General features: G+C 37.3%; 1 protein-coding gene across 3 annotated transcripts in view; it reads left to right on the forward strand.

Annotated features, from left to right (window-relative positions):
• dscamb (Down syndrome cell adhesion molecule b) overlaps window positions 1-27,171 on the forward strand; it is a 170,081-nt gene that overhangs the window by 93,246 nt on the left and 49,664 nt on the right. For 2 of the 3 annotated variants that reach the window (XM_033976925.2, XM_033976927.2), the window contains exons 4-8: window positions 16,730-16,876; window positions 17,709-17,987; window positions 20,343-20,618; window positions 22,096-22,392; window positions 24,266-24,538. In XM_033976925.2, the coding sequence (XP_033832816.1) occupies window positions 16,730-16,876; window positions 17,709-17,987; window positions 20,343-20,618; window positions 22,096-22,392; window positions 24,266-24,538 (1,272 nt within the window). Of the gene's footprint in view, window positions 1-16,729; window positions 16,877-17,708; window positions 17,988-20,342; window positions 20,619-22,095; window positions 22,393-24,265; window positions 24,539-27,171 lie in introns of those variants that run through there. The other variant, XM_055225876.1, reaches the window with a different exon arrangement.

The raw sequence follows: 27,171 nt of genomic DNA on the forward strand, positions 1-27,171 counted from the left end.
CTGGTTTTCAGATAGTGTGAATGAATGTTATAGTCTTCCTGGTAATCCTGAGACATTTTAAGGCACAAGAAAGGAGCCTCCATTTTAGGAGCCAAAATGGATCCATTAAAGTTGACAACAGCATAAATATTTCAGCAGGGAGAACTTTGGAGGAGAAGACAAAAGGATGAGAGGACGTGTGGACAAGACGAGAGGTTATGTATGGTTCAGATCAATAAAAAACTGCTTACAAAAGAACAATTTCAGAAACATTTTGTCTCAACAAACACATGGTAATGTATGCTGGAGTCTCATATGGAATTTGCATCTATCTGGCTGGTTGTGACAGGAAAGGCCTCTTTTTTTAAAATGTTAAATTACTGTTCAGTAAAATTCACCTGAGATTAACAGAGTTTAGTTCTTTGCACATTGATTCTGCAGAAAAAATGTTTTTCAGCCCCCTGTGATATTATTTTCCTTTATTTTTCTGGAAGGACAGTGCTTGCGCCTGATTGGCTAATTCAGCTGTCAGTCACACCCATTTCAAAACCGGGAGATTTGTTGGTGACCAGAAGTGTGTATTCTGCATCCGAGGCAACAGTATGGAATTAAACCTACATATATCCATGGAGACAAGCAGGTGATGCCACCAGACCAAGTTACAGGTCAAACAAAGAAAATGAGACTGAAGCCTGTTATTAGAATTTTAAAAGGCAATTTGTTGAATGAGAACCATATAGAAGCAACAGCCTGTGGCACTAGTTTTTATCCAGTCTGACATGTTGTTGAATAAGGACCATGTATAAACAACCGCATGTGACTATCTAGGTTAGGTCTTTCTCTTTCAACTAAAAGTTTGAACTGTGTTTTTTATTCATGTTGGGTTTGGTACAGGGTCTTTAAGGAATAAATTCAAAATAAAAATATATAGCAGTGTTTCTCAAACTGGGAAATGAAACAGCTTCTGGTGGTAGTTGTGGTTTCTCTTCTTTTTTTTTAAGGACAAATCTATGAATGTGTTTGTTTTGCGGTCAGTCACAGAACCACCTTATCCATGGGTTAGTCTCATCTTAGACCTGGTTTAGTCTCATTTTCATGTGTATTCCTAATTTTGACCTGATCTAATGACCTAATCCAGGTCAAATATTATTTTAGGTGGTACTTGGTATGAAAAGTTTGGAAACCACTGAATTTAGCCTATTGACAGTATCTAAAGTCACCCATACTTATACCTACATATGATCTGATCTGTCAACTACACATTGTATGTTTGTGTTGCTGCTGCATATTCCCAGCCCTGTAAATGCTGACCTTTCCCCAAAGCTTTTAAAAGGGCAGCCATCAATAATGCTATATTTCCATTCTCAGCTAAATTTATGGGAAATGCTGCCAATATGTCTGATAGCATGTCTTTGTCAGTGACACAATCAATGCACAGATTTATACTGCGGTATTTATGCTACTAATGCAAAACCTAGTAGAGGCTAGGTCACTGTAACATGCACTTTCTGATTAGACACATGTGATATGGAGCCACTAATCTGATAGCACAGGGAGTGGATATTTTTGGTCATATCATCATATTGTGGTTCACTGCTGTTTTGTTTAATACAGCTCTATGCTTAAGAATTGGCACTTTTCCCCACCCACTCCCCCTATTGGTCAACCTCTATCGTGTTCTGAGTAAGTGACAGGTGGATTTAGCCAATCACAGTTAAGTGTGAACTTTTAGAAACAGTAGATGAGTTTAGTTGCCTCTTTTAGACTGAACACATGAATTGTAGGTTGGTTTTTTTGCATCAGTGGTACAGCAAATCTGAAGGTGGTTTGATCAAGTAGTCAGTTAGGGTTGGTAATATTGTTGTAGGTTTTCTACTTCCACTACCTCTTCAGTTTATTTTTCATTTTGTATGCAATGAGTTCACAGCAATCTCAATCAATTATTTTTAATGTATGGGCGAGAATATAGCCACCTTTAATTACAAAAGTTCTTCACCTAGTTTAGAATGGAATGAAAAATTGATGCAACTGAGCATAGTGGAAGATTGACTGGATCCTTAAGGGTGAATTGACTGAACAAAATACCTGCTTATCATGTTGATAGGTAGCCATGAAATTGAATAGATAGAATTGTAATTGTAGTTAAAGGGCCTACATGACGATATTTTCTGATCTATGTTATAATGTTGTTTCCTCATCGCAAACATACCTGAAATAAATTTTTGTTTCATTCACACATGTTTAACACACAAACCCTCCATATTTGGGCTTTCAAACTGAAAACTCTCTGTTCTACCATGTGATGTCATGTGGCAATACAAGTGCTCCACTGTGTTTTTAAACTCCATACACCTTCACTAGAATTATTTGGAGGATTTCAGACATGGGATTTTCAAACTCTACTAAACAAGAGGTAAAAGGTAACTGTTAACTTGAAAACTATTGCTTCTAGACATCACAAGGTTGAACAGAACATTTTGAGCTTTGGAGATATAGACAGACTAACAATAAAGGATTGCTCAAACATGTGTGAATGAAACAAATCAAAGCTCTAGATATGTTTTTGATGCGGTAACAACTTTCTAGCATGGCTTAAAGCTCACAAGAGTCAATTTTATGTAATAGAGGATATTTATAATTATACTTTAAAGCTTAATGTACAATATGCTACTCCAGGTAGGTACAATTTCCCAAGATTCCTACACCAACAGTAAATACAGAGAGCTACACCAGGTTACTAGCAGTGACCGTGTACTTTATTTTCATACAATCCCAATATATTAAACAGGCTTTTATTTAAAAAAAATTAAATTATAAATTATATATAATTATATATATAATATATATATATATATATATATATATATATATATATATATATATATATATATATATATATATATATATATATATATATATATATATATAAAAAAATTCTGAAGTTCTCTCGCTGCAGTTTAACATGTTTACTTCTTTCGGTTTCAACACAGCTTAGGGCAGTATTTCACAACATGCTCCCTAGCAGCTTCACTTTTCTTGCCAAATCTGTGAGCATCAAAGTAAACAAACACGATTAATCTTTCTCAAATAAAAAAAATCACAGACTTAAAATGCACTCTTAAAATGTTAATTATGTAAATAAATTGAACTGTGGTCTAAGCCTACAAATATGTTGACATAAATTGAAGTCTGTAATTTATATCTGTCTATATACTCTATCTTTTCTTCTTAATTATAATGTTAAAGGTCCACTTTATGTACAATATATTCTGACAGGGGGTCCCCCGCAAGCTTTCTTTATGAAGATGTTATTACTCTGCCTGAAATGCTCCACAGAATGACATTAAACTTATTTATCTTGCATTGAAAAAACATGCACTCTTACTGTGAGCAGAGTCGCCATTCCACAAATCTGACTTGTAACTTTTTTAACCTTTATTTAACCAGAAAAGTCCCATTGAAATGACCCTGGCCAAGACAGCTGGCCAGGATATTGACAGATCAGTCAATACATCCAGATACATTTAGACAATCACAAGAAATAGCTAAAACAGTTACAAGCTGAAGACAAACCAAGACCTCCCCCCAGAAAAGTTACATAGTAGCCCTTTAAAACATTGACAAAAAAAACAAATGAATTTGCACCCAACTCACTAAAGATCTTTTTAGACAACCCTATGACACGAAACTCTTTTATTATCCAAGATTGCCAGTGTTCTTAAGCAGGTACACTATCCAAATGTGTGTAATTTCAGTAGATCTATCACTGGGGCCTCTGACAGCTGATGTGGTAGAATACATGGAGGATGGAGGGGGTACCAGCGGTTGCCCTGACAACCACAGCCCTCCTGTCAACACCTCCGTCTTAATAGTGACAAATTGTACTTATTACATCAGCGTTAATTCCCCCCGATCTCCCTCAGATGAAGATACTTAGGCTTGCGCTGATCAAATTGTGTCAGCATAATTACTGGGAACAGAAGCCCATTAAAAAGCAGGGCCGCAGACGCACTGTCCGCACCCATCCACGGGCCTATCACTCAACGCACGCCTCTGCTCCTGCGTGGGTAGGAGGGGGTGGTAAGAAGGAAGGGGGGTAGGGGTATGAATAGTACAGGTGGGTTGTGGGGGCAGTACACAGAAGATTTTTTATTTTTATTTTTAAAGATACCTGATTTTTACTGTCTTAAAACGTGAAAAAAACAAACTACCGGTTAATTTTTGCAGTCGTCCAGAGTTATTCCTCACTTACTCTATGCATTCCGAGCATTCTTTTTATTCACCACGATAAGCTTTTCACAACTCTCAGAGACTACAACTAGCATGCTAACACATACTTTCTGATTTTCGGAGAATAAAATGCTTTCTAATTAGATGCAGACAGTGCACAGTAGACTGAACTTATTACTTAGATATTTTTATATTGAAATGTTGCCCCTGTTATTTATTTATTTATTTATTTTGTTTAAACCACCCCCAAGCTATTGACAGCCTTGGTACGTTACATCCATTGTGTTTGAGAGGGTCAGGGGGACTATTTTTTCTAAAGTCTCTACAAAAACTCCACAATGACAAAAAAACTTTTAATTTTTGTTGGGCAATGACTACACATATCCATTCATTATTATTTTACTCAGTTCTCTTTCTGATGACTATAATCAAACCTGTTTTGTGGAAAAATGGCATTATCTAGTTAAGCTATAAGCACTTTACAGTACTGTGTGAAGGTGAAATCGATGGAAATATTAAAATTTAACTGTAAAACTAAACTATATGTAATTGTAGTGCAACTATTGGTCATTTATGTACACTTACATAGCCTTGCATATATTCATTCACTTCTCATTTGCAACCTTGTACGTACACACTACTACACATACATCAAATTGGGTGAAGCGTCTTGCCGAAGGACATAACAGCAGCATAAAGGGTCACGAGGCATTGACTGCAAATAGTTTCCATTTTACATTAAACTTCATTACCATAAGCTGTCTCCCTGGTGTGTAGATATGGTTAGCTTAGCCACTGGCCCCTCTCTGCTCTGAGTTCAGCCTGTGTGGATGTGTGCAAGTGTTGAATGGTGCTGGAATGGAATTCACAAATTAACGTCGTCTGATGGAAATGTGCTAATTGCTATTGTTAAGCTGCTGCAATAATTAGGTTATGATGGCAGACTGCTACACATGCTACACACACACACACACACCCCCACACACACACATATACACACACACACACACACACACACACACAAACCATGGAATGAGTGGCTAAAGTCCTCTTCATATGTGGAACATATGTGGATTTACTGTAAAAAGTCATTATTCTGTCTATACCACGTTATTGATCATAATTGAACAGTCAAGGACAAATATGGTGCAGAAATAGACTTATTTTTATACACAGAGCTTTTGCATATATATATATATATATATATATATATATATATATATATATATATATATATATATATATATATATATATATATATATATATAACCAAAAGCACTTTATGTGTCTGGAATATACCCAGGCATTAGATGTGTGTGTTTATAAAATGATTGCAGGGGAGCAATGTTTGAATCTGGAGCACTGAAAAAGTTAACAGTTTGTAACAATCTAAAAAAACACAAAAGCAGTTGTAGCTAGTGTTAAATTAGGCTAGTGGCATGGTGGAGCCAATCTGAGCACAACGTTTGAACAAGTTTACAAACTTTAAAAACACAGAGGAGCTTCAACTTATGGGTTTCAGCTTATCATTTATTGTGATATTTTGAGGATTTTTACCATTTAAAAATATATAATATTTTATAATTGTTTTTGATTTGTTAATTGCTATGGCAACAGTGTTAGATTTTCCTCATCATATTAGAATTTGCTATATAAAAATGTAGTTCTTCATTTGTATTGATATAACTGTGAATAAGTAGAATGTGTGTAGCTGTAATTGTTGCAGTCCGAGTTTAATGTGAGCTGCCGGGCAGACCTGACACAGTGGGGAAGTGGCTCCATTACTTATTAAGCAGACATCTTCCCCTCGTTCAGTTGTTTATGAAATATGCATCAGTCTTCTCATGGCAGTTGGAGCTTTTTTGCATGGATTACAGAGCATGCATTATTAAGCATGAATGAAACGACATTTTTAATTTAAAAGCATGAAGGTATAACACCAGCAGTCACTGCATTTCATTCTGTTCAGCCAGACCTCAACAAACACTGGGGAGTCTGTTGGGCTGTGTCTGGAGCAGTGGAGCTCTTTTCACTTTACACTCCACTCTCACACAATCACGCCATATTCAGGGCCTCTATGTGAGACTTTTACCCTCTGTGAGTGTTATACTTACTGTTTAGGAAAATGTGGCTATTTTAAATATGCAATCAAAACATTTTCTTGATGTAGACGTGGATGATTCATATGCAGCTAATTACTCTTTCCAGTGTGATCATATGTCACAAGTATTTATTATTATATACATTTAAATATGATTTCTGTATCTAGTCTGTAATCGGAAACATCTGGCTATAATCAAGGCAGTCTTTAGTGATGTCACCAACTACTGGGAATTGCAGATATTGTATATAATATTGTATATAATAATATTGTACTAATATTCTTCCTGAAAATTGACTGTTATGAGTTTTTAACCATGTTATAATGGTGTTCCCTCATCATTAGCTTAATCTGTTGTGCTTTGATTTGATTCATAGATAGATAGATAGATAGATAGATAGATAGATAGATAGATAGATAGATAGATAGATAGATAATACTTTATTGTCAGATCAGAGATCTGAAATTTGTCTTGCACATAAAAACAGTGGCTCCGTTGCTACACATTAACATCACAACACATGCGACACAGACGCTATACAAACATTAATTCAAGTGACATACATTTACTCACTTTCTAGCACTTTGATAGCTATGGATTAAGCTCCTTGTTTATTTTAAGGATTGACTGATAAACAAAAGAATGCTTCAGCCTAACTTTATTAAATCGTGGAACACTGAACCGTCGCCCAGATGGAAGCATTGTGTATTGTCCTGAGTTTGTGGCTTGAGTGCTTTATATCCATCACCTATCCCTGCCCACAGCTCTAAACTTCCATTTCTTACAAAAACGTAGATTCTATTGTAAATGGCCGTGCATTGCTAGCTACTATGACTGTTGTTATTTAAAGGGACTACACTTCTCTAGAATTTGAATATTTTGCAGCCCTGGATGCTCCAAACTTTGAAGAAGCTATTGTTTTAGCCTTTTTGAAATTTCTCCAGTTCTCGGTGCACCAGAAGGTATTGGAGACTTTCTATGGCAATCTCAACAGACAAAACAAAAACATTTTTTAAAATGGCAACCGAATCAGATTATTCTAGTGTATTGTAGACTAAAGTAGTCCAGTTGAGGCTAAAATAACTTTAAAACTCACACTTCACAAGGTGAAACAGAGCATTTTGAGCTTTGGAGATGTAGACAGCCCGATAATTCAGGATTACTCAAGCATGTATGAATGAAACAATACATAAATCCAGGTATGTTTTGGATATTGCATAATATAGGGCTAGACCTGTCACAATAACACATTTTGATGCACGATATACAACACAATACAACAATATGCAAGATAATCACAGTAAACCTTTTTTAAATAGACATTAAAAGGCCTGAGCTGCTACAAATAAACAGCAGAATGTACCAATAATTAGCCAAAGAAGTCACTTATTCAACCATTTACAGCTCAAATGTTATAGTATTACAGCAAAAAGTAACCCAAATCTCACCACATTTACAAAGCAAATCTACACACAATAAACACTGAGCCCTGAAATATATTGCTCCAGCTTTCATATATTGAACGATAAGTCGATATAATGATCGTGACAGGCCTCTATAGGACCCTTAAATCCAAAAGTTTAAATTGCTTGTCTGAGATAGAAAAGTTGGATTTCAAAATACAATGAATGATGACTGCATATGTGAACGCACATTTGTTTTGTCTTCTGTTAAAAATAGTGAATTGGGACAGTAATACAGCAGTACATTTGACCTGCATTAAGCTTGTTTAAATTTTAGTAAACATCAAAATCAGATGTCACTTTTGATCCTTGCTTTTTCTATGTTTTTCCTATTGTGTCTTATACATAGACTTTGGCATGGACATTTCAGTGGACATTGCAGTATTGACCTAGCATCCAGCAGTGTTTAGCATGCAGTGCACAGGGAGCCAGCAGCAGCAGAGGAAGTGCTCTGAGCCAACAGGAACACAGTGGGGTTTGTGACTGGAGGAGGGGACACAGCCTCTTCACATGCCCCTCAAACACCTTCTTCACTAGGCCTTGAATGGCGGCTCTGTCCTCTCCCCTGGTCCTGGCTCCTCCATTCACTCAGCAGGTGCCCGGGCAGAAAGAGATTTTTATGGACGCCCTTTACAGGTGCTCTGGGCTAATTGAGTCGACCTGGTTAGCATTAGCTTTGGAGTTTGACCTTAATGGGTCATTTACGGGAGAATTATGGCTTTTTAAACCCATAAAAATGTTGCGACAAAAAGCATTTTTAGTGCTAAGTGATGGTTTGTACAGGTGTGAATTCCAAGTCAATTATGTGATTCCAAGTCATGGTCTTTGCTTATGTCTTTAGTTGTAGGCTGTTCTGCGTCACTACTACACCTTTGATGCTGTATGTGTGGGGGAACAGGTGGCTGACAGCTATCCATTTTTAATTTAGGCATGATGCTCGCAGTGGATCAGAAAATCAGAAGTGGGCTAGGGAAGTTAACACAATGCACACATGGAACGTTCACGATTCATGTACACTTTGTTTGTATTGTTTTTACGAGGTGAATAAAGTCGTCTTTTTTTGAAAGTTGACACTTCACTGTGATTGTAAGGATCTGAGTGAGTGACAGGTGTGATTAAGCAGAGACTGGCCAATGAGAGAAGTGGGTGGGGAAAAGTGCCTGTATTTCCACAGATAGTAGCATTAAATACAAAAAACTGCGAATAACAGATCGTCAGGGATTTTTATTACCATATTGCCCAGCCTTATTTGTAACACTGCGGTCTCTGTTGATCTGATACTACCGAGTCCCTCCTGTTCTGTAAGACAACACCTCTTATTTGAAGTCCCATATCAACATCAACATATCAGAGATGATTAGAAACAGTTGGTCAAAATGTGTTGCGCAATCCTACATTTGCTATTTGACCATGATAGGAAAAAGCACAAGATTGCACTGGTGCTGTCCATGGTGCTGAATCTTCAAGCTTTTGTCCATTCACTTTCCATAGTCATTTCTCTATTACTATATTGTCAAACCTACATAGTTAGTTAAATAATCTAGTTTGGTTTAGGAGTTAGGATTACAGTATTACGCAAAGCTGAATTTAGCTTTTTCAGTATGAATTAAATCTTTGTTCATCTTTGTTTATTACAACTATTTTTAAGTGTAGTTATTATCACTAAGGGCATAGAAAATGCATGTAAAAAGAAAAATCATTTATATAAATTATTTATAAAATATAGAACAAAAGAAACCGAACATAGATATAAAACATACAAAAATAAATTAACGAATATTATAAGATTAAATAAAAGGGATTACTATCATAAAAAATTGGAACAGCATAGATCTAATATCCAAGAGACTTGGAAAATACTAAACAGAATAATTAGAAAGGGGACTGAAAAAGCCCAATACCCAAACCATTTTGTCAAGGACGGTATAATAATAGATAAAATCAAAGAACTGACAAATGAATTTAATAACTTTTTTGTAAATGTAGGGCCCACCCTTGCAAATGAAATTATAGAGCCCAGAGAAAAGGAAGGGTTAAATGAGGAGATTATTCAACGAAATACAAATTCTATGTTTGTAAGGAATGTACACGAAGATGAAATTATTAAGAACATTTAAAAATAAGAAATCTACTGACTGCTCTGATATAAATATGTTATTGATTAAAGACATCATACACTGTATAGTTAAACCTTTTACTTACATCTGTAATCAATCCTTTACAACCGGCATCTTCCCAAGTAAAATGAAAACAGCCAAGGTAATTCCAATATTTAAAAATGGTGACCGACACCTGTTCACTAATTATAGACCCATCTCATTACTCTCGCAATTTTCAAAAATATTAGAAAAACTGTTTGCAGTAAGGCTTGATAGTTTTATTGAGAAAAATAACTTAAGTAACCATCAGTATGGGTTTCGATCAAACAGGTCCACTTCGATGGCAGTCATGGCACTAGTGGAAGAGATAGCAACAGCAACGGACAACAAACAATACACAGTTGGAGTCTTCATAGACTTAAGCAAGGCCTTTGACGCCATTGACCATAAAATACTCTTGAAAAAAATGGAAAGGTATGGTGTCAGAGGCACTGCACTCACCTGGTTAAATAGTTATCTTAGTAACCGACATCAGTATGTGCATATGAACAATTTTAACTCAGATAAAAAGACGATTACACACGGAGTTCCACAAGGTTCCATTTTGGGACCAAAATTGTTCATTATGTATATAAATGATGTATGTGACATACTGAAAAACCTAAAGTGTATTTTGTTTGCAGATGATACCAGTCTGTACTGCTCAGGAAGAGACTTAGATCAACTTCTGGATACAGTGGAAAATGAGCTCAAAATAATTAAGAAATGGTTTGATATTAACAAACTATCACTTAACTTAAGTAAAACCAAATATATACTCTTTGGGAATAGACAAATTTCCAAACAAATTAAAATTAAAATTAATGATATAGAAATAGAAAGAGTGTATGAAACTACATTTTTAGGTATCACCATCGATAGTAAAATAAGCTGGAAAGTACATATAAATAATGTAAAAACAAAAATATCAAAAACTATTGCTGTAATGTGTAAAATGAAAACTATTTTAAATCAAAAATCACTGTTTATATTATATTGTTCTCTTTTCCTTCCATACCTTAATTATTGTGTGGAAATATGGGGGAACAATTATAAATCGAACATGAATCCTCTTTTTTTACTTCAAAAGAAAGCGATTAGGATTGTCAATCAGGCAGAATATTATGCATCCACCAACCCACTCTTTATTAAACTAAAAACATTAAAACTAAACGATCTGGTTGAATTTAATACAGCAGTTGTTATGTATAAGGCCCATAACCACATGCTCCCACACTGTATCCAGGAGCTGTTTAGACCTAGAGAGAGTCGCTATAACCTGAGGGGAACTGGCATCTTCCAAACAACCATGGCAAGAACTACAAAAAAATCTATGTGCATCTCAGTTACAGGGGTTAACTTATGGAATCGTTTGGACAATGAATTAAAAAGCTGCACATCAATCAAAGTATTTAAGAAAATGTATAAATTAAAAATTCTAGAAAAATATAGAGCAATAGTATAACTGTTACTATGACAACTGAACTGAACATTAAAGAACATAGTATAAACTTTGTCTACTACATAATATGAATTATGTAATAGGAAAACAAAATAGTAATAATAATAATAATATTTTGATGATTAAAAATAACATCTATGATCAGGATAAAAAAGGACTACTAATGATTATTATATATACAAATATAAATCCAGAGTTAATTGTAAGAATATAAAAACAAATGTATTTCTTTTGTTGTATACTGTATGTTTTTCTTTAGATGTGGAATCAGGCAGGCATAAATAAGCTTTGCTTCAGCCTATGCCTTTCAGACACAATGAACAAATTTTATATGTGTATGTGACTGTGACAATGTTTTATTTATTTTCTGTGTGTGTCTGAATAAACTAACTAACTAACTAATATTATAATTTTATATTTATATTTTATATAAAATGTAGTTATGTGTTAATGTTATGTTATGGTTTGGAAGTGGTCATCCATATCGTAACGGCAGCAGTAGCAGCTCAGGTTGTGCACACTAGTCTTTACTGAGTGTGCCCAGAGTGAGCGATGAGCCTCATATTAGATTGTGTGTGTGCTTAAGTGGCTGTGATTAGATAAATGTGTCTGGAGCAGTGGAGCTCTTTTCACTTTACACTCCACTCTCACACAATCACGCCATATTCAGGGCCTCTATGTGAGACTTTTACCCTCTGTGAGTATTATACTTACTGTTTGGGAAAATGTGGCTATTTTAAATATGCAATCAAAACATTTTCTTGATGTAGACGTGGATGATTCATATGCAGCTAATTACTCTTTCCAGTGTGATCATATGTCACAAGTATTTATTATTATATACATTTAAATATGATTTCTCTATCTAGTTAGCTAGTTGTTTTTTTAAAGTGGGACCAAACACCTAACTCCGCCCACAGCCTCCTTTCAAATAAAGCTGCTAACTTGGGCAGTACTTGGAGAACTAAAGAAGAGTGTGAGGGGAGAGGAGGGTGTTTGTAATCGGAAACATCTGGCTATAATCAAGGTAGTCTTTAGTGATGTCACCAACTACTGGAAATTGCAGAGTCCACTGAAGGCAAGACATGCTTAGATTTAGGCATTTTTGACCAGAAAGCTGTAAATTTATCTAGTTTGCAGTTATAAGTTATTATTATTTTGGTTTATTAAAATTAAAGATTTGATCTGTTGAGGTAGCTTCTATGACAAATTATAAATACTAACTAACTTCTTAAATGTGCCAATCTGCTGTTTATGTATTGCAGCTCATATTGTTAATTTAGAAAAGGATTACTGGGGTTATCCTGCTGAATAGGAATGGACCAGTATGAATTTGTGGGGAGCTGGTACTGATATTCGGCCTGTTGCTTTCGCCGATGCCCGATATTTACCAGTACCGATATTTCATTTTACTTTTTTTTTCCCATAGCAAGGCCCACAAATTCATCTTAAGTTGAAGCAAAGGTCACAAATTACCTTTTCACTGTTGTAAAGATAATGACAAAATGTGTTTTTCTGGGATATAAAATAATTTGTTGTTACATGCACTGAGGACAATCTGGGAATAACACATGGTCCAGAATCAGGCAAAATATCCTTATCTTATATCGACATTGGATATTATCACTGCATATCTTATAAACAAATGGAGAAAGGACGGGTTTGAAGACAGGTGCAGAAACCCATTACAATGCGGTGAGTCCAAGTGCCTGTCTGGCGTGGCCCTGTCACAGCCCCTGTCACAGCCCCGCCCTGACGACTGAAGGCTGAGCAGGAGCTAGAGGTGCTTGAGGAGAAAATTGCAGCAGCTCACAGTGCCGGAGTGAAATAGCATTTTGTCTCACTCAAGATGGATTCCACAGCCAGATTTCAGACCAGCAAAACACAATCAAAATGGAGAAGCCCGAGCAGAGCAGGGCTTTGGGGAGTGGCCACTGCTGGACTGACTTTAGAGGCAGGGTTTATACGGTGAAAAGGTTTTATATCCTTCTGTCTTATATTTTATTAGGTGGATCCTATGGATACATAAGTCGTATTGATCATTTGTTGTGTCAATGTTTAAATAACTTTTATAGAAATGTACTTTGTCATAAGTGAAAACAATAACGATTTACAAGAAAACATCATGAATAAATCACTTTTTTCTGCACAATGGCAACTGCGTTTGTTGGCCATTTGTTATCAACCCTTTTAATGCAATCATCATATTCTGAAAACAATTATCTCTTCAATTTGGCAATTAAAACCATTCAGTTAGCCATTACATTCACATTTTGAGTAATCTTTCATCCATGTAGATCATGGTATGTACTTATTCAGGCCTGAACATAAACTACAGCCCTGTTTTAAAGTGCCTGCAGCCCCTGTCACTGTGATACACACTGCTGGTTGGTCTATCCTGTGCACCAGTCAGACCCTTGGAGCCTGCAGAACGTGTTGTTGTTTTATCTAGGTCAGTGCTTACAACAGCTGTGCATTATTTTGCCCCATCTCCCTCGTCTTCCTTTTGCATACCTAATCACCAAAATGCATATGTAACGTCCTCCATCTTTCTTTCTATAACTCTCTGGGGAAATATGAAATCATGTTGAATTGTAGTAGAGCTGAACAACTTAGGGAAAAAAAAAAATCGAACAGCGCTTTTTCTGACAATCATTGAAATTGTGACTAGATTTGCGCTTTGTGTTTTAGGGTTCTGTTCAAAATTCACATTTTAAATGTGCCCTGAAGAATTGACAAAAAGTCTGAAATATGAACTTACAAACTAATACAACAATCACATTTCAGAACATATTTGTACAGATCTTAAAGGTGTTATACAGATTTTTACTGTCTTAAAATGTGAAAGACATGACTAGTTCATTTAAAATGGTTTGCAGTGGTCCAAAGTTAGTCCTCAGTTACCTTATACATTCCAGGCATCCTAATTATTCACCATGATGAGTTTATAAGCGCTTTTCACAGCTTTCAGAGACTAGAGTGGAGTTTGCCATCACGGTAATGCTAACTTTAATTAGCATGCTAACCATACACTTCCTGACAACAAAGCTCTTTATAATATAGAAGCAGAGGGCACAGGGCAGATTTATTTTGTCCTCAAGAGCTGCGTATACAATATATCTGTACTGGGACAAGAAAATGGGTTACAATGGTTAGCTTGTTTTTTATGCAGAATTTGGCAGGATATTTTGTTGTTTGTCAAGAAAAATGATAATACTTCAAAAAATTGTATCTTATTGCATCCATTCAGATAGTGATTTCAATTTGATTAGTGCTGTTAATCTTGCAGCCCTAAATTGTTGTATTTGATGTAAGATTCCAGACTGTGCCTTTAACAGTAGAGTTTACCTGGAAACAGTGGCCGTCGGTGTGGTTGACATAAGTGCCGCATGCAGCCCCACACTGCAGCAGGAGGAGGGAGCTAACATTATGGTGTTTAGAAGGCGTGATGTGAGAGAACGTGACCTCCATAGCACTGCTGTCAAGTCAAACAGAACAGGGGGGACATGCGCACCTGCTACCATATACATTTTTAATCAGTTTTGACCCACAGATCAGCAAAACGCATGAAGTTAAACACCAAAAGTACCAAGGTGGTTTTCTTGTAAAAGGGTTAGGTTAAATAAGACATTTTATGCTTTTTTCTAGGTATTTAGTATTAACAGTTGATAATTTTACATTTTGTTCACTGTAAACTACAGTGTTGTACTGGAATGACTTAATAATTGAAATGGTTCATTTGACTTTCTGTTCAAAACTGCAGAATGTATAGGAACTGTTTCTTTATAGTAAAATGCCACTGCAACAAGCAGTGGGTTTAATTTATGTGTTTTTGTGGTTGAAAAATAACTTGACATATATGGCTTTTTAAAAATAACTGCTAGTAAGTACAGAGAAGTGGACAGTGCAGGACAATACAAGATTACAAACATTGCATGAATCAAACAAAATACAACAAGTAAACTAATGTTGAGGGATCACTGTTATAACATGATTAAAAGCTCTTACAATTTTGCACACATGTCCCTCTTGAGGTCTATTTTACGGTCCCTGTATATTTGTTCACTACATTTGCCTTACCCTTCAGAGCAGCTGGGCAGAAGCGGTTATGACTGTGGGGTAACACATGGAATCAGCTTGGTTCATGGTCAGAAATACCTAGCCGGAGGAAAAGCAGCCAACCAGAGGTGCCTAATCAGCTTGTCCCTTCATTTTATTTGTGTTTCAATAAATTCAGAATCAATTTACAAATTAAATTAGGTCTTGATTTAATTAGGTCTGGACTTAAAAGCATGATATTGAAGTACTGTGTTAGAAACCAAAAGACCAGTCTTCAAACCAGTTTGTTGGACTGACATTACTTCCCTAGTTACAAATTTTACCTTACCTTTTTGCTGCCTGTTGGTGTAATTATCAAGGGCGCCACTGGCTGTGGGTTCAACTCCCAGCCCTTGTCGCTCCCCTCTCACCCCTCATTTCAGTGGCAGTCCATCTAGTCCATCTCGTTGAGATTTCATCCTTACTATATTTGCCCCTGTATATTACCTGAGTGAAGACAGTGCCCTGTAAATTGCGTGTAGGATGAGTTTTGACATGCGTGTGCTCCTGTGGGACTGGGGGTCTCTGTGCACGTGGTGGAGAGGAGTCATGAATGTTGACAGCTCCACTCAGCCCGGTTTGATCTGCAGAATTAACATAATATTACTGCACGCATGAAGCTTCAGTGACAGGAGGAGATTGTCTTTGTGAAGCAGGTCTGGTAGAAGCAACAGTGCAGTGAGGAACAGGGAAAATGCTTAATCCAGTGGCTCGCAACCTTTTACTTTTGGGATTCCCAAATTACAATTTTATAACTCTTATATTAAATGTGCACTATGTAACTTCATAGTGTCTGATCTGGCACTTGCTGGTCTGTAGATGTTATTGCCTTGCCTGGAATGTTCCCCATTATAGCAATAAACATATATCCAGAGACAAGCAGGTGATGTAGCCAGGCCAAGTTATAGGAAAGATCTGTGGAAAGGTGACTCTGCTCAGTGTAATATTTGTCAAGGTATTTTAGCACAATAAAAAACACCTGTAATTGAATAAAGGTTTATATGGGTTTAATGTCAGATTGTAGAACATTCCAGGCAAAGCAACATCCACAACTGGTAGCAGACCTTCCTTGTGAAAACTTGCATGGTGCACGTTTTAGTAAATATTTTCAGTAATAATTATTCAAAAGATTCCAAGATAATTCCAAGGTCAGATGTGATAGACCCACAAACCGTCCCAGCTTGGACATGTGCATATTGCTGTTGTGTCCTTAAGCAGCACACTTCAATCTTCTGTTTTGTGTCGTTTTTTTCCCAGGTCAAAGATATCTGATCACATCCACTGGAGCCTTGTACATTGTGGATGTCCTGCCTGAGGATGGGCTGAACAACTACCGCTGCACCACGAGGCACCGCTACACCGGAGAGACACGGCAGAGCAACAGTGCCAGGCTCATAGTGTCAGGTAAGCTCTGCTCCTACTGCTCTCAAACTCTATAACAAGGGCTGGGATGGAATAGTATGAGCTAAATGTTCAGTACTATTGTTATTAATTCAGTAGTAGTGCATGTGTACATTTGAAATATCACTATATTTCAGTTAGTTACTTGTTCTGAAAATTAAATATTTCAGTAGATTTATACTTAGTATACCTGACCATTGGACTTTTAAAAATATATATTTATAACTCAATTGTATGGAAGACTTTAACCAAGTACCATTTTTGATACTAGTTAGGAATATGTAGAAACTAAGGCATAACACCTTGTAAATGCCTGATCTAGTTTGATCTTAGGAGCTAACAGGGTTGGGCCTAGTTAGTACTTGGATGAGAAAGTGATGGGAATACCATGTGCTGTAGTGGGGTGAGCAGTAGCTCTACTGCATACTGTCCTTGTGTCCTTAGGCAAGACACTTCACCTACCTTGCCTACTATAAACGTGTGCGTGAGTGATTGGGGGTGGTCAGAGAGACGATTGGCAGCCTCTCTTTCAGGGCAGCTTTGGCTACAATAGTAGCATGGAGTGAATGAATAATGCAACAATAATGCTTTGACTCTTTTGAAAGGTGCTGCATGAGTCCAGTGCATTATAAACAATCATACATTAATGAGTTAATCGTTCTGATTTCCAGTACAACTAATGCCACTACTACTACTACTATTAGAATGCTTCTTTCCCACATACCCAAATATTTCATAGACAGAAGTGAATCCTGACCTCTAGAATCAATATGAGATTATACTGTCACGCAGCTGGCACGCCTCTGCTCTCATTAACACTAACTATCCTCTCCAGACCCCACCAATGCTGAGCCAAGCATCCTGGATGGCTTTGACCACAGGGAGGTGATGATAAATCACAGAGTGGAGCTGCCCTGTAAGGCCTCGGGCTTCCCCACACCCAAGTACCGCTGGCTCAAAGACAACAGCCCCCTGGAGCCCGACATGCGCTTTAGGCAGACCGTCTCCGGCCTCCTCATCGAGAACACACAGCCCAGCGATGCAGGGACGTATGTGTGCGAGGTGTGGAACAGCTATGGCAACGCAGAGGTGGTGGGCCGGCTCTATGTCAAACGTGAGTATGGCAATATTAAATGCAAAGGATGATATTTGAGGTTTAAAGGTGCACTATGTAACTTTTCTGTTGGAGGGTCCATGAACTTATTGTCTCTATGTTATTACTTTTCTATGCTCTGCAGTATAGCATTCAACTTATCCCTCTCCATGCATAAAAGTTACAGTTGGACCTTCAAGTGCATTTGGTAGAAGTTTGTTAATTAACAGCTATTTATAGACTCATTGAAAAGGTTGATCACCACATTTATTAGTAAGCTACAAGATCACAGCCAGCAGACTGTGACTTGTGTGCAATGTTCCCTCTAATTTTTCAGTCAAAAGTCAAACACACAAACTCCCTGAGCGGTCCCATGGACCACTGTGAGCAACATCAGACGTGCGCACTGTGGTCATGCTGCATCACATCCATCCAAGTTAAATGGTTTATTAAAAGAGTCAAATTACCGCATTTACATTTCTGTTATAAGACTTTTAATTAAGTGCTTTAGCCACTTATACAATGAAAATGACAAAAATCTTGCTCATGACCTGTGTAGTATGTTAATGCTATTGGAAGTATAAATATTTAATTTTAACTATGGCAAAGCATGAGCTTCCAACCAAACCAAGCCAACTGTAAACTCCAATGTTGAAAATACATGTAACATTTTTATCATAAAGCTCTGACTTGTATTATGAGTATAAGCCATTGTGTGAAGCTTTTGCTGTGCACTGAGTGAGATTGTCCTACTGTGGTCTGGGAGACAGTCCGGTAACTCTTTTTCAGTATATGACACGATCATTTGATTTTTACAACTCATAAACTAGTGACAGTATTCAATGACCAATACACACAGAGGAATCTGTATCTGCACACCCAGCTGCTCTATTACTGTATATTTACATAACATATCAAAACACAATATATAATGTGTATTTGTACATAAAATATATTCAAAAGAAGTGGTATGGGTCAAAATAAATATATATTTACAAACCACACACTGCAAACAGTGAACAAACACACACACTTCAAAATGTAAACAAACACACACTGGAAACTAAAAATACACTGTACACGTGACAGTGTGACAGTCATTCTGTGACAGAGGTTGGATGATCAAGTCCCGCTCGGACCAACTTCTGTCATTGTGTCCTTAGGCAAGACACTTGCCACCACCCAAGTGGTGTGTGCGTGATGATTGGTGGTGGTCGGGCGGGGGGCGCAGATTGGCATTAGCTAATGCTAATGATTACACATAATACACATTTGACCCACAATTAAGTCAATAGCAGAATAAACCATGCTTACCGATCAGGAACAGCATCCAGTCCATCAAATCATAAGTTCCTCTGCTCCTGAGTCTACCATGAGATCTTCACTCGGTTCCACGAACCGCTCCGGGTCCGAGATGCCTCTAGTTTAACTTGTACAAACATCCACAGTGTGCTCGGTCGCGTACTTCCTTTATTTTGTCCGTTTCGTCATGTTTAAAACGCAAATCTGCTGCAAAACAGTGCGTAAAATTACGCAATTACTAGTGCGTAATTTTACGCGCGGATCTTTGCCCGAGGGCGGGCCGTCGGAACATTCAGGGGTTAAACACTTAGAATCATTAGCGAGTTTTCACTCCACGTCGGCCACGTCGGCTAAAACTCTAGTAGCGGCGCATGAGGACGCCTGTCAATGATGTTGATAAGCTGCGCAAATACGTATGTGAATCACATAATTGTCTGGAGCACCTCGTCCCGGTCACACTCACTGACTCACATTGAAAAATAGCGCAGAATGAATTGTTGCGTGTTTATTTTATTTTCAACTCCGGTTTGCTTTTTTTGTGCGCAGCACAGATTTTCTGTGCGTGGAGACTGTATCAGCAGTGTGCAATTGCGCACGCGCGCAGCTTAGAGGGAACAGTGCTTGTGTGCACTGTGTCCATTGATGCACATGCAAAGTTGTCTTTCATGCAATTTAATAGAAATGTGTAGATTCCTTTCGTACCTCAAAATAGTACAAACTAGCTCACTCACAAGTTTTCAAGCTCAAGATCTAAAGAACATTTCTTAGACGCTGTATGTTGGTCACTCAGTAGAATTGAAGGATGGATCAAATAAAGCTTCTCTATATGCATAACCTTACTATATACGATACACATTAATTTGAAACTTTGTTAGTTTCTGTCTCTAAGTTAAAATGTCTAAAAATATCAAACTCCTTCTCATGGCTTCGCTGTCACCTCAGAAAAGTGGATTATGGGTCACATTCTAGACTCTTGGCATTCTGTCAGTGAGTGGATATAGAACATTAGCTAGTGTGTTATATCTGTAGAGCATTAGCAAGTGTGTTCATATCTGTCTTCTTGTGTCCTTGCAGAGCCACTGAAGGTGGTGGTGAGTCCTCGGAAGGTGAAGGGCAGCGTGGGGGGTAAGGTGTCTCTGTCCTGCAGTGTGAGCGGCTCAGAGGAGTACGAGCTTTCCTGGTACCGGAACGGAGAGATCATCTATCCCAGCAACAATGTGCGCTTCACCGGCCTCAACCGGGAGAACCTCATCATGGAGGGCATGTCCAAGAGTGATGGAGGGGCTTACCAATGCTTCGCCAGGAAGGCCAAGATGTCCGCCCAGGATTTTGTGCAAGTCATCCTAGAGGGTATGTGTACTGGTTGGTTTTGGATCAAAGAAAGTAGAAGGTTCAGTATTTTTCTGTCTTTTAACAAGGCAGATTTACACATACATTTTGACTGGCTATTCTAGAATGATATCTATCAGAGGGATATCAGCCTGGTCCCCAAAGCCTCCGTTGTGCCTTGAACACATTTTTTCCCTGTCTTTTTCCTTGTAAGCAGCCATATTTGTTTTGGTTACACACAAACTGTGATGGGTTAATTCTCCTGTTAATCTTGCCCACTTGCAGAGATTCAATTGTGACCAGACTCACATCTTTGAAAAGTATAACAGAACTGCCTATTCTGGATCCCAGTCAAAAGAAATATTCAAAACTCCACAAATATTGAACCATTTTGATAATTGGAAGAACTGGATTTCATAAAATTATGGTGCATTGTACTATTTGTTTCTCATGGGAATTATTGAATATTGTGAAATTGTGGAATTGAATTTTGAAGTACCTTGTCATTTCCAGTACTTGGAAAGTACCACCCAATACTATTCAAAAACTGAATGTAGTATTGTAATTGGAAACACCACTACTGTGTGTGAATGACTTTTAAAGGTTATATAGTATGATAGTAGGATAGTATAGTAGTATGATCGTAGATCTCACCACATACAAATACATGCACACTCACTCCTATAGCTTACGTTGGACAGCGTTACTCTGGCAACAGTCTCCTGTGGCCCTGGGCTGGAAAAAGCACATATTGATCATCTATAATCATGTGGAGGGGTGCGAGATTATCAGAGCTGCAGCAGAAGGACAAGACTGTCTTTGTGTTGGTCTTTATATCACATGCAATACTGTCATACAAAACTTATATTTACATCACTTATACTATGCCAGGACATAAAATATCTTCACATATGGCGGCCTGATAGTAGAATAGGCTAGCAAACATATTTTTCATCTCAGTTCTCTTCTACAACTATTTAAAGTGGAAATAAACACTAAATCAACTTGTTTTGCTACTAGTACATTATGTTTTAATAGTACATCTTGTAAACTGTTTCTAGTCCTTTTTGGCAGTTTTAGTGCAAACTAGGTACATTTGCAGCTTTGTGTTTGCCTGTGTCTATTGCCTCCGCTGGCCACTGCAATTTCAAGTAGTACGCGACAGCACACAGGATTACCCTGATTACGGCCAGACCCCGTCCCTCCTCCCCTGTCACTCTCTTCTTTAGTCCTCCAGACCACGCCCCTCTTCCCTCGTCACTTTCTTTAGTGCAGCTTTAATAGACCAGTGGCTTCACGCTACAGTAGAAGCTTAGCACCAGTGTGTGTGGAGTATAAATGTATAATGCAATACATTACTGTAAAGAAACTTTGAGACTTCAAAAAGCACTCTATCAAACCAATACACTACTATCATTGAGCCATAACAAGATATCTCCAAAATGTAAGATATGTAATGCCATATCAAGATCTCATCTCTCTTCTTTCTCCCCCACAGATGGCACCCCCAAAATCCTGGCTTCGTTCAGCGAGAAGGTGGTGAACCCTAACGAGCCGGTTTTCCTCATGTGTAAGGTGAAGGGCACGCCCCCGCCCCGCTGCAGCTGGAGCCTGGACGACGACCCAGTCATCAAGGACAGCCACCATCACCTGGGCCACTACGAGACCCACGAGGGCCACGTGCTCAGCCAGCTTAACGTGTCCCACACTCAGGTGACTGACGGGGGCGTGTACCGCTGCACCTGCGCCAACTCCGCCGGGGCCGCCTTCCACCAGGCTCGAATAAACGTAAGAGGTGCTTGTCAAATCAGCTCCTCCAAGAACAACATTACACATACAAGTCTGTCTGTGTGAGTGGGACACGAGTGCATGTGCTGTGATGATAGCAGGAAATTAGCAATGTTTATTTTTAGGCTTGGTTATTCCCTGATAGTTTTTAGGCTGTGTTGTTTGTATTCATTGTAGAACTTTAGGAAGCTGCAATTTACGAGATTAAAATATTTCTAGATTTTTTTTTTAAATGTAGAAGGGCTGAACGGTTTGGAAAAAATATCTAATTGTAGTTATAATTAGATTTATGATTTATAAAGTTCACATTTTAAACACGTCCAGGAGAATTGACAAAAACACTGAAATATGAACTGATAAACTTACACAAGAATCATGTATTTCAGAACATGTTTGTACCGATCTAAACTACAAGGCTAACAATTTATGCAGACTACAACAGATGATTTGACTGTGTTTTTTAAAGTAGGCATTCTTGGTACATAAAAGTGGGTCACAGGCTGTTGTGGCTGGAAACACATCTATAGAGTAAGTGCAGAAACATTTTTTGCACATTTAGTTTTGTGATTATTTAAGATCATAGTCAACCATAGTCATTTTAAATATGTTAATTCAGCCTTTAAAATATATTAGGTGGTGAAATGATAAATTGTACTGTAAAAAGGTTTATCAAAAAGTTCAGCTTGCCAAAATAATGTGTTAGTTTCCTTACTTGCGTGTAATTTCTTTAGCATATAAGGTTATTCCAAATATTGCTCAGCGATATGGTCAAAAAATAAAATCTAGATTTTTTGGGACAAACTGGATGAAAACAAAACACAACATAGGCCATCAGACCATAGACAATGGAGTAATTCCACACTCACACACCAAGACAATATACTACAACTACAATATCAACCCAACAGTTGCAGTTACCATGAAAACAGAACTGTCCAGTACAATACGAATTCTAAACCAATTCGTACTTTCCAGTCCAAGGCTCCCAGTCCTATGACTAAAAGCATACACTGATTATTCTGAAAAATGTATTGACTATTATCACCCAAAAAGTACACATTGGTGACCTGAACTATTCAACTTTTATACATCAGTTAATCCACATTACTCCAATAGTCATGCTAATTTCTTAAGATTTAAAAGAGAGATTGACAAGTAAAGCTCTTCCCATGTTCATTCTTATCATATCCTATTATTTAAGAAATTCTAAACTGCCTTCAATTACATTTGTATAGATATGTAGTGTAATTTTAATAATTTCAATTAGAATTAGTTTTTTTTTACATCAGTTGTTAAATTGCACAATAATCCTGTTTTGCAAGTAAGAAGAAATTCAGGAGTAAACTTGCTTCATAATAATCCTTGATTTCATGGTTTTGCAATTTTTCAGAATCTCAATAATGAAAAACACAAATTAATTTGATTAATTACCCAGCCCTAATGCCAAATGAGTATAGAAAAGGATAGTCTCTCTGCATTTCTCTGTTATATTTATATGTGTGAGCTGTTTGAATGTCTGTGTTTACTCTAGCCGTCCCAGGTCAGATGTAGCTATGTACTTTTATTCCTTTCAACAGAATAGCTTCATATAACGTGGGCGCAGTTATTAGAAGCGGCGCACTGAACGCCTTTATTGGCTTTAAATATTGTGCTTTCCCGGTGATGGTTAGCTCATATTTAATCTACTTTGCATTTCACGCCTTCTCCTCTCAGCGCTGAGCAAACCACAAAAGGATTAAGCCCGCAAATCTCCCTTGTACAGTCTTTTAGTTACAGGTGCTTTCTGTAAGTTTGTCGACACACAATTCATGTTTTGTGACTTGAACACACCCAAATGCCTATGTACCAAGGTAATTTCTCCAATGCGTGTCTCCCTTTAGGCCGTGCAAGTATCCGACCATTGAAAAACATTACAGCCATTGCAGGGAAAGACGCCTTCATCCACTGTCGCGTCATTGGTTACCCGTACTACTCCATAAAGTGGTACAAGAACTCAGCTCTCCTCCCCTTTAACCATCGGCAGAGAGCTTTTGAGAACAACGGGACGCTAAAGCTAACTAACGTGCAGCAAGTCGACGCCGGCGAATACAACTGTAAGGTGATGGTGCAGCCGAACAGGATGGACTCTCAGAGCGTGCATCTGAGAGTGAGAGGTGGGTCTGCTCAAAGGGTTTTGTTGGTTTGGTTTGTAACACTATTTAATCTGTTATATATACTATACTAGGTTGTTGTTCTATTAAAGCGCCTAGACTTGCATTTATTCTAGTTAAGGAAAACGGCTTTTACTCCGGTATAGTAAAAGCAAGTAAAAAGACAGAATAACATTGCCTATATATTAAATGTATTTTGTTGGATGAGAACCATAGGGAAGGAACTATCATGGATTAAATTTAAGCAGAGATGTTTTCAGATGTGAACCATGTGGAAACAATTGCCTGCGACTAATCAAAGTAAGTGGGCAGGGCTGACAGTTAATTCTGAAACATGTTCTACACTCCTGGTAAAAAAATCAGGTACAGGTCCTTACCTAATTAAGTATCTATACATTTCTTTACTGTCATTTTTGGGTTCACTTCTGATATTCAAAATGCAGTAGCTTATCCATGGGTTCAAGAGTGATGATTCAAGACAATTCAAAACAAAACGTTGTATCTTTTGAATGGTCAAATGTCCTCAAAATGCTGCCTATAAAGAGGAATTTAAAACTCATGAACATATTGACCTAGTACTATGACCTCTGCTCCCATGGTGGAGTAGGACACCACCCTATTTTATCATTAGAAAAAAGCAGATTACAGAATTACACAGAAAACAGATTACACTTCACAGTATTCACAAAATAACATCTTCTGTACATCTTCAACTGCACGAACTAATCTCCACAGATCGATCTGTTGTAATAACAAATTCTGAAGTGCTACTACTACTACTACTACTACTACTAAGAAAAAGTACCCATGATAACTATTGACCCCCAAAAATTATTGTTCCATTTATAATATATTGAATGATAAGTTGATATAGTAATTATTGTGACAGGCCTATCCACAGAGACCTTCCAACATGAACACTACCAGGCCTCACCTTCCCTCTTCCCCTTCTGCACGACACTATAGAGAGACAACCACAATGCAATGATACCGCTCACTCCTCTTCCCAGTGGTGCCGTAGCCAGCCAGTGCATTTGTTAATTTACTGGGCTCGTGCTTAAAATGCGGAAGTGTCTTTGGGGATCCCCGTAGTCCATTATCTCCACTTTGTTGTGAATTAAATAAGCCGCTAAAGTGCTGCTTATTTCACTGTTATTTGAACTGGCTGGACACTCAGGCACGGATGACTGGTGTGATCCAGGCTTCTCGTAGAATAAAGCGCATGGCTCTTTCAATAGGGCTCACTCTGCCGGTTATGTGACTGAATGAGATACAATTAATGGAATGTAATTGATTTAAGTGTTGTGAGAATGAGGGAAAATTATGGTTAGATTATTGTTATTGTTAGATTTTTATCTGGCCATTTTTAACAAGATTAATTTATTTAAAGATAATTTGTAAAAGATAAATGTAATTTGTAATGTTTTAGATCCCTCTGGTAGTTATGGAGATCAATTAGATATAATTGGTGGAATGCAAATGAATGAAATTTATCAATTCATTCTTTTTTTTTTATTATTTTTTTTTTTATAGAGATGTGTAATTGTTATCAAAGGCCCTGTACCTGATCTTTCCACATGTATTTGAGCTCAATTTGCCTTTCCTCTGTACAGATATATTCTATAAGCAGCTCTTGAAATGTGAATCTGTTCGCTGTGTGCAGTCTCCATTATTATTATTGTCTGATAATCATGAAGTGTGTGTTAGCATGCTAGTTGTTGTTAGCTTTACTGACACGCTAACAGTCTCTAAGGGTTTGGAAATCACTGATAAGCCTATCATTGTGAATAATTAGGATGTTCGGATCGCTGCAGAAGGTGTAGCGCCTTTAATAAATTTTAAATTGTAGATTTTTCTGGCAAAGTGGCAATATTGTGTTTTGAAATTGTATTTGTTTTTATTAGATAATATAAAGTGAATTATTATAGATTTATATACTAATATTATCCATAATGATAGACCTTTAAATCAAATTTACACAAGTTAAATAAGTATAATTAGTATAAACAAAGTGATTACCAAAGTGATTAGTCTGCTTCAGTCAAGTTATATACAATAATGTCCTGGATTGACTCATGGCTATGAACTTGTAGCTCAAGATCTGACAGGTTTCCTGGCATCACTGGTCAAATGTTCCTTTTGGAGCATTGGTAGGTACGTAGGTAGATTGAAAAAATGACAATGTCATAATTGTTGTTTTGGAAATATGCAAAATTAGAATATCGAGTCTATTGGCTATAATTAAACATGGAACAGCAAAAAGAGACAGAAACGTCTTGTAATCTCCTAAACAAGAATATAAAGTAATATTTCTGCCTTTATGTGGATAACCAAGACATTTGCACACACATTTTAGTACACTTGTGATGCACTGTTAAAATACTGTCTGAATATTGTTATCGAGATGATACAAAAACGATCAAGACATACATTGTTGTCAATAGCGACCAACATAGTCAACTATAGATAATATATTGATCATGAAATGAGTATTCCACAATCACACCAGTCACATGTCTTTTTTTTAGCTGTCTTTTTTTTAGCTTGATTTTTACATTTAGGCTTCACTGATAGCTCTTTGCACCAGACCTGCTGGCATGTCAGGTTTTCATATCCCCCTTTTTTCTGACCTCTTT

Source organism: Periophthalmus magnuspinnatus, chromosome 13 (assembly GCF_009829125.3).
Source record: "Periophthalmus magnuspinnatus isolate fPerMag1 chromosome 13, fPerMag1.2.pri, whole genome shotgun sequence".
NCBI classification, from domain to species: Eukaryota; Metazoa; Chordata; class Actinopteri; order Gobiiformes; family Gobiidae; genus Periophthalmus; species Periophthalmus magnuspinnatus.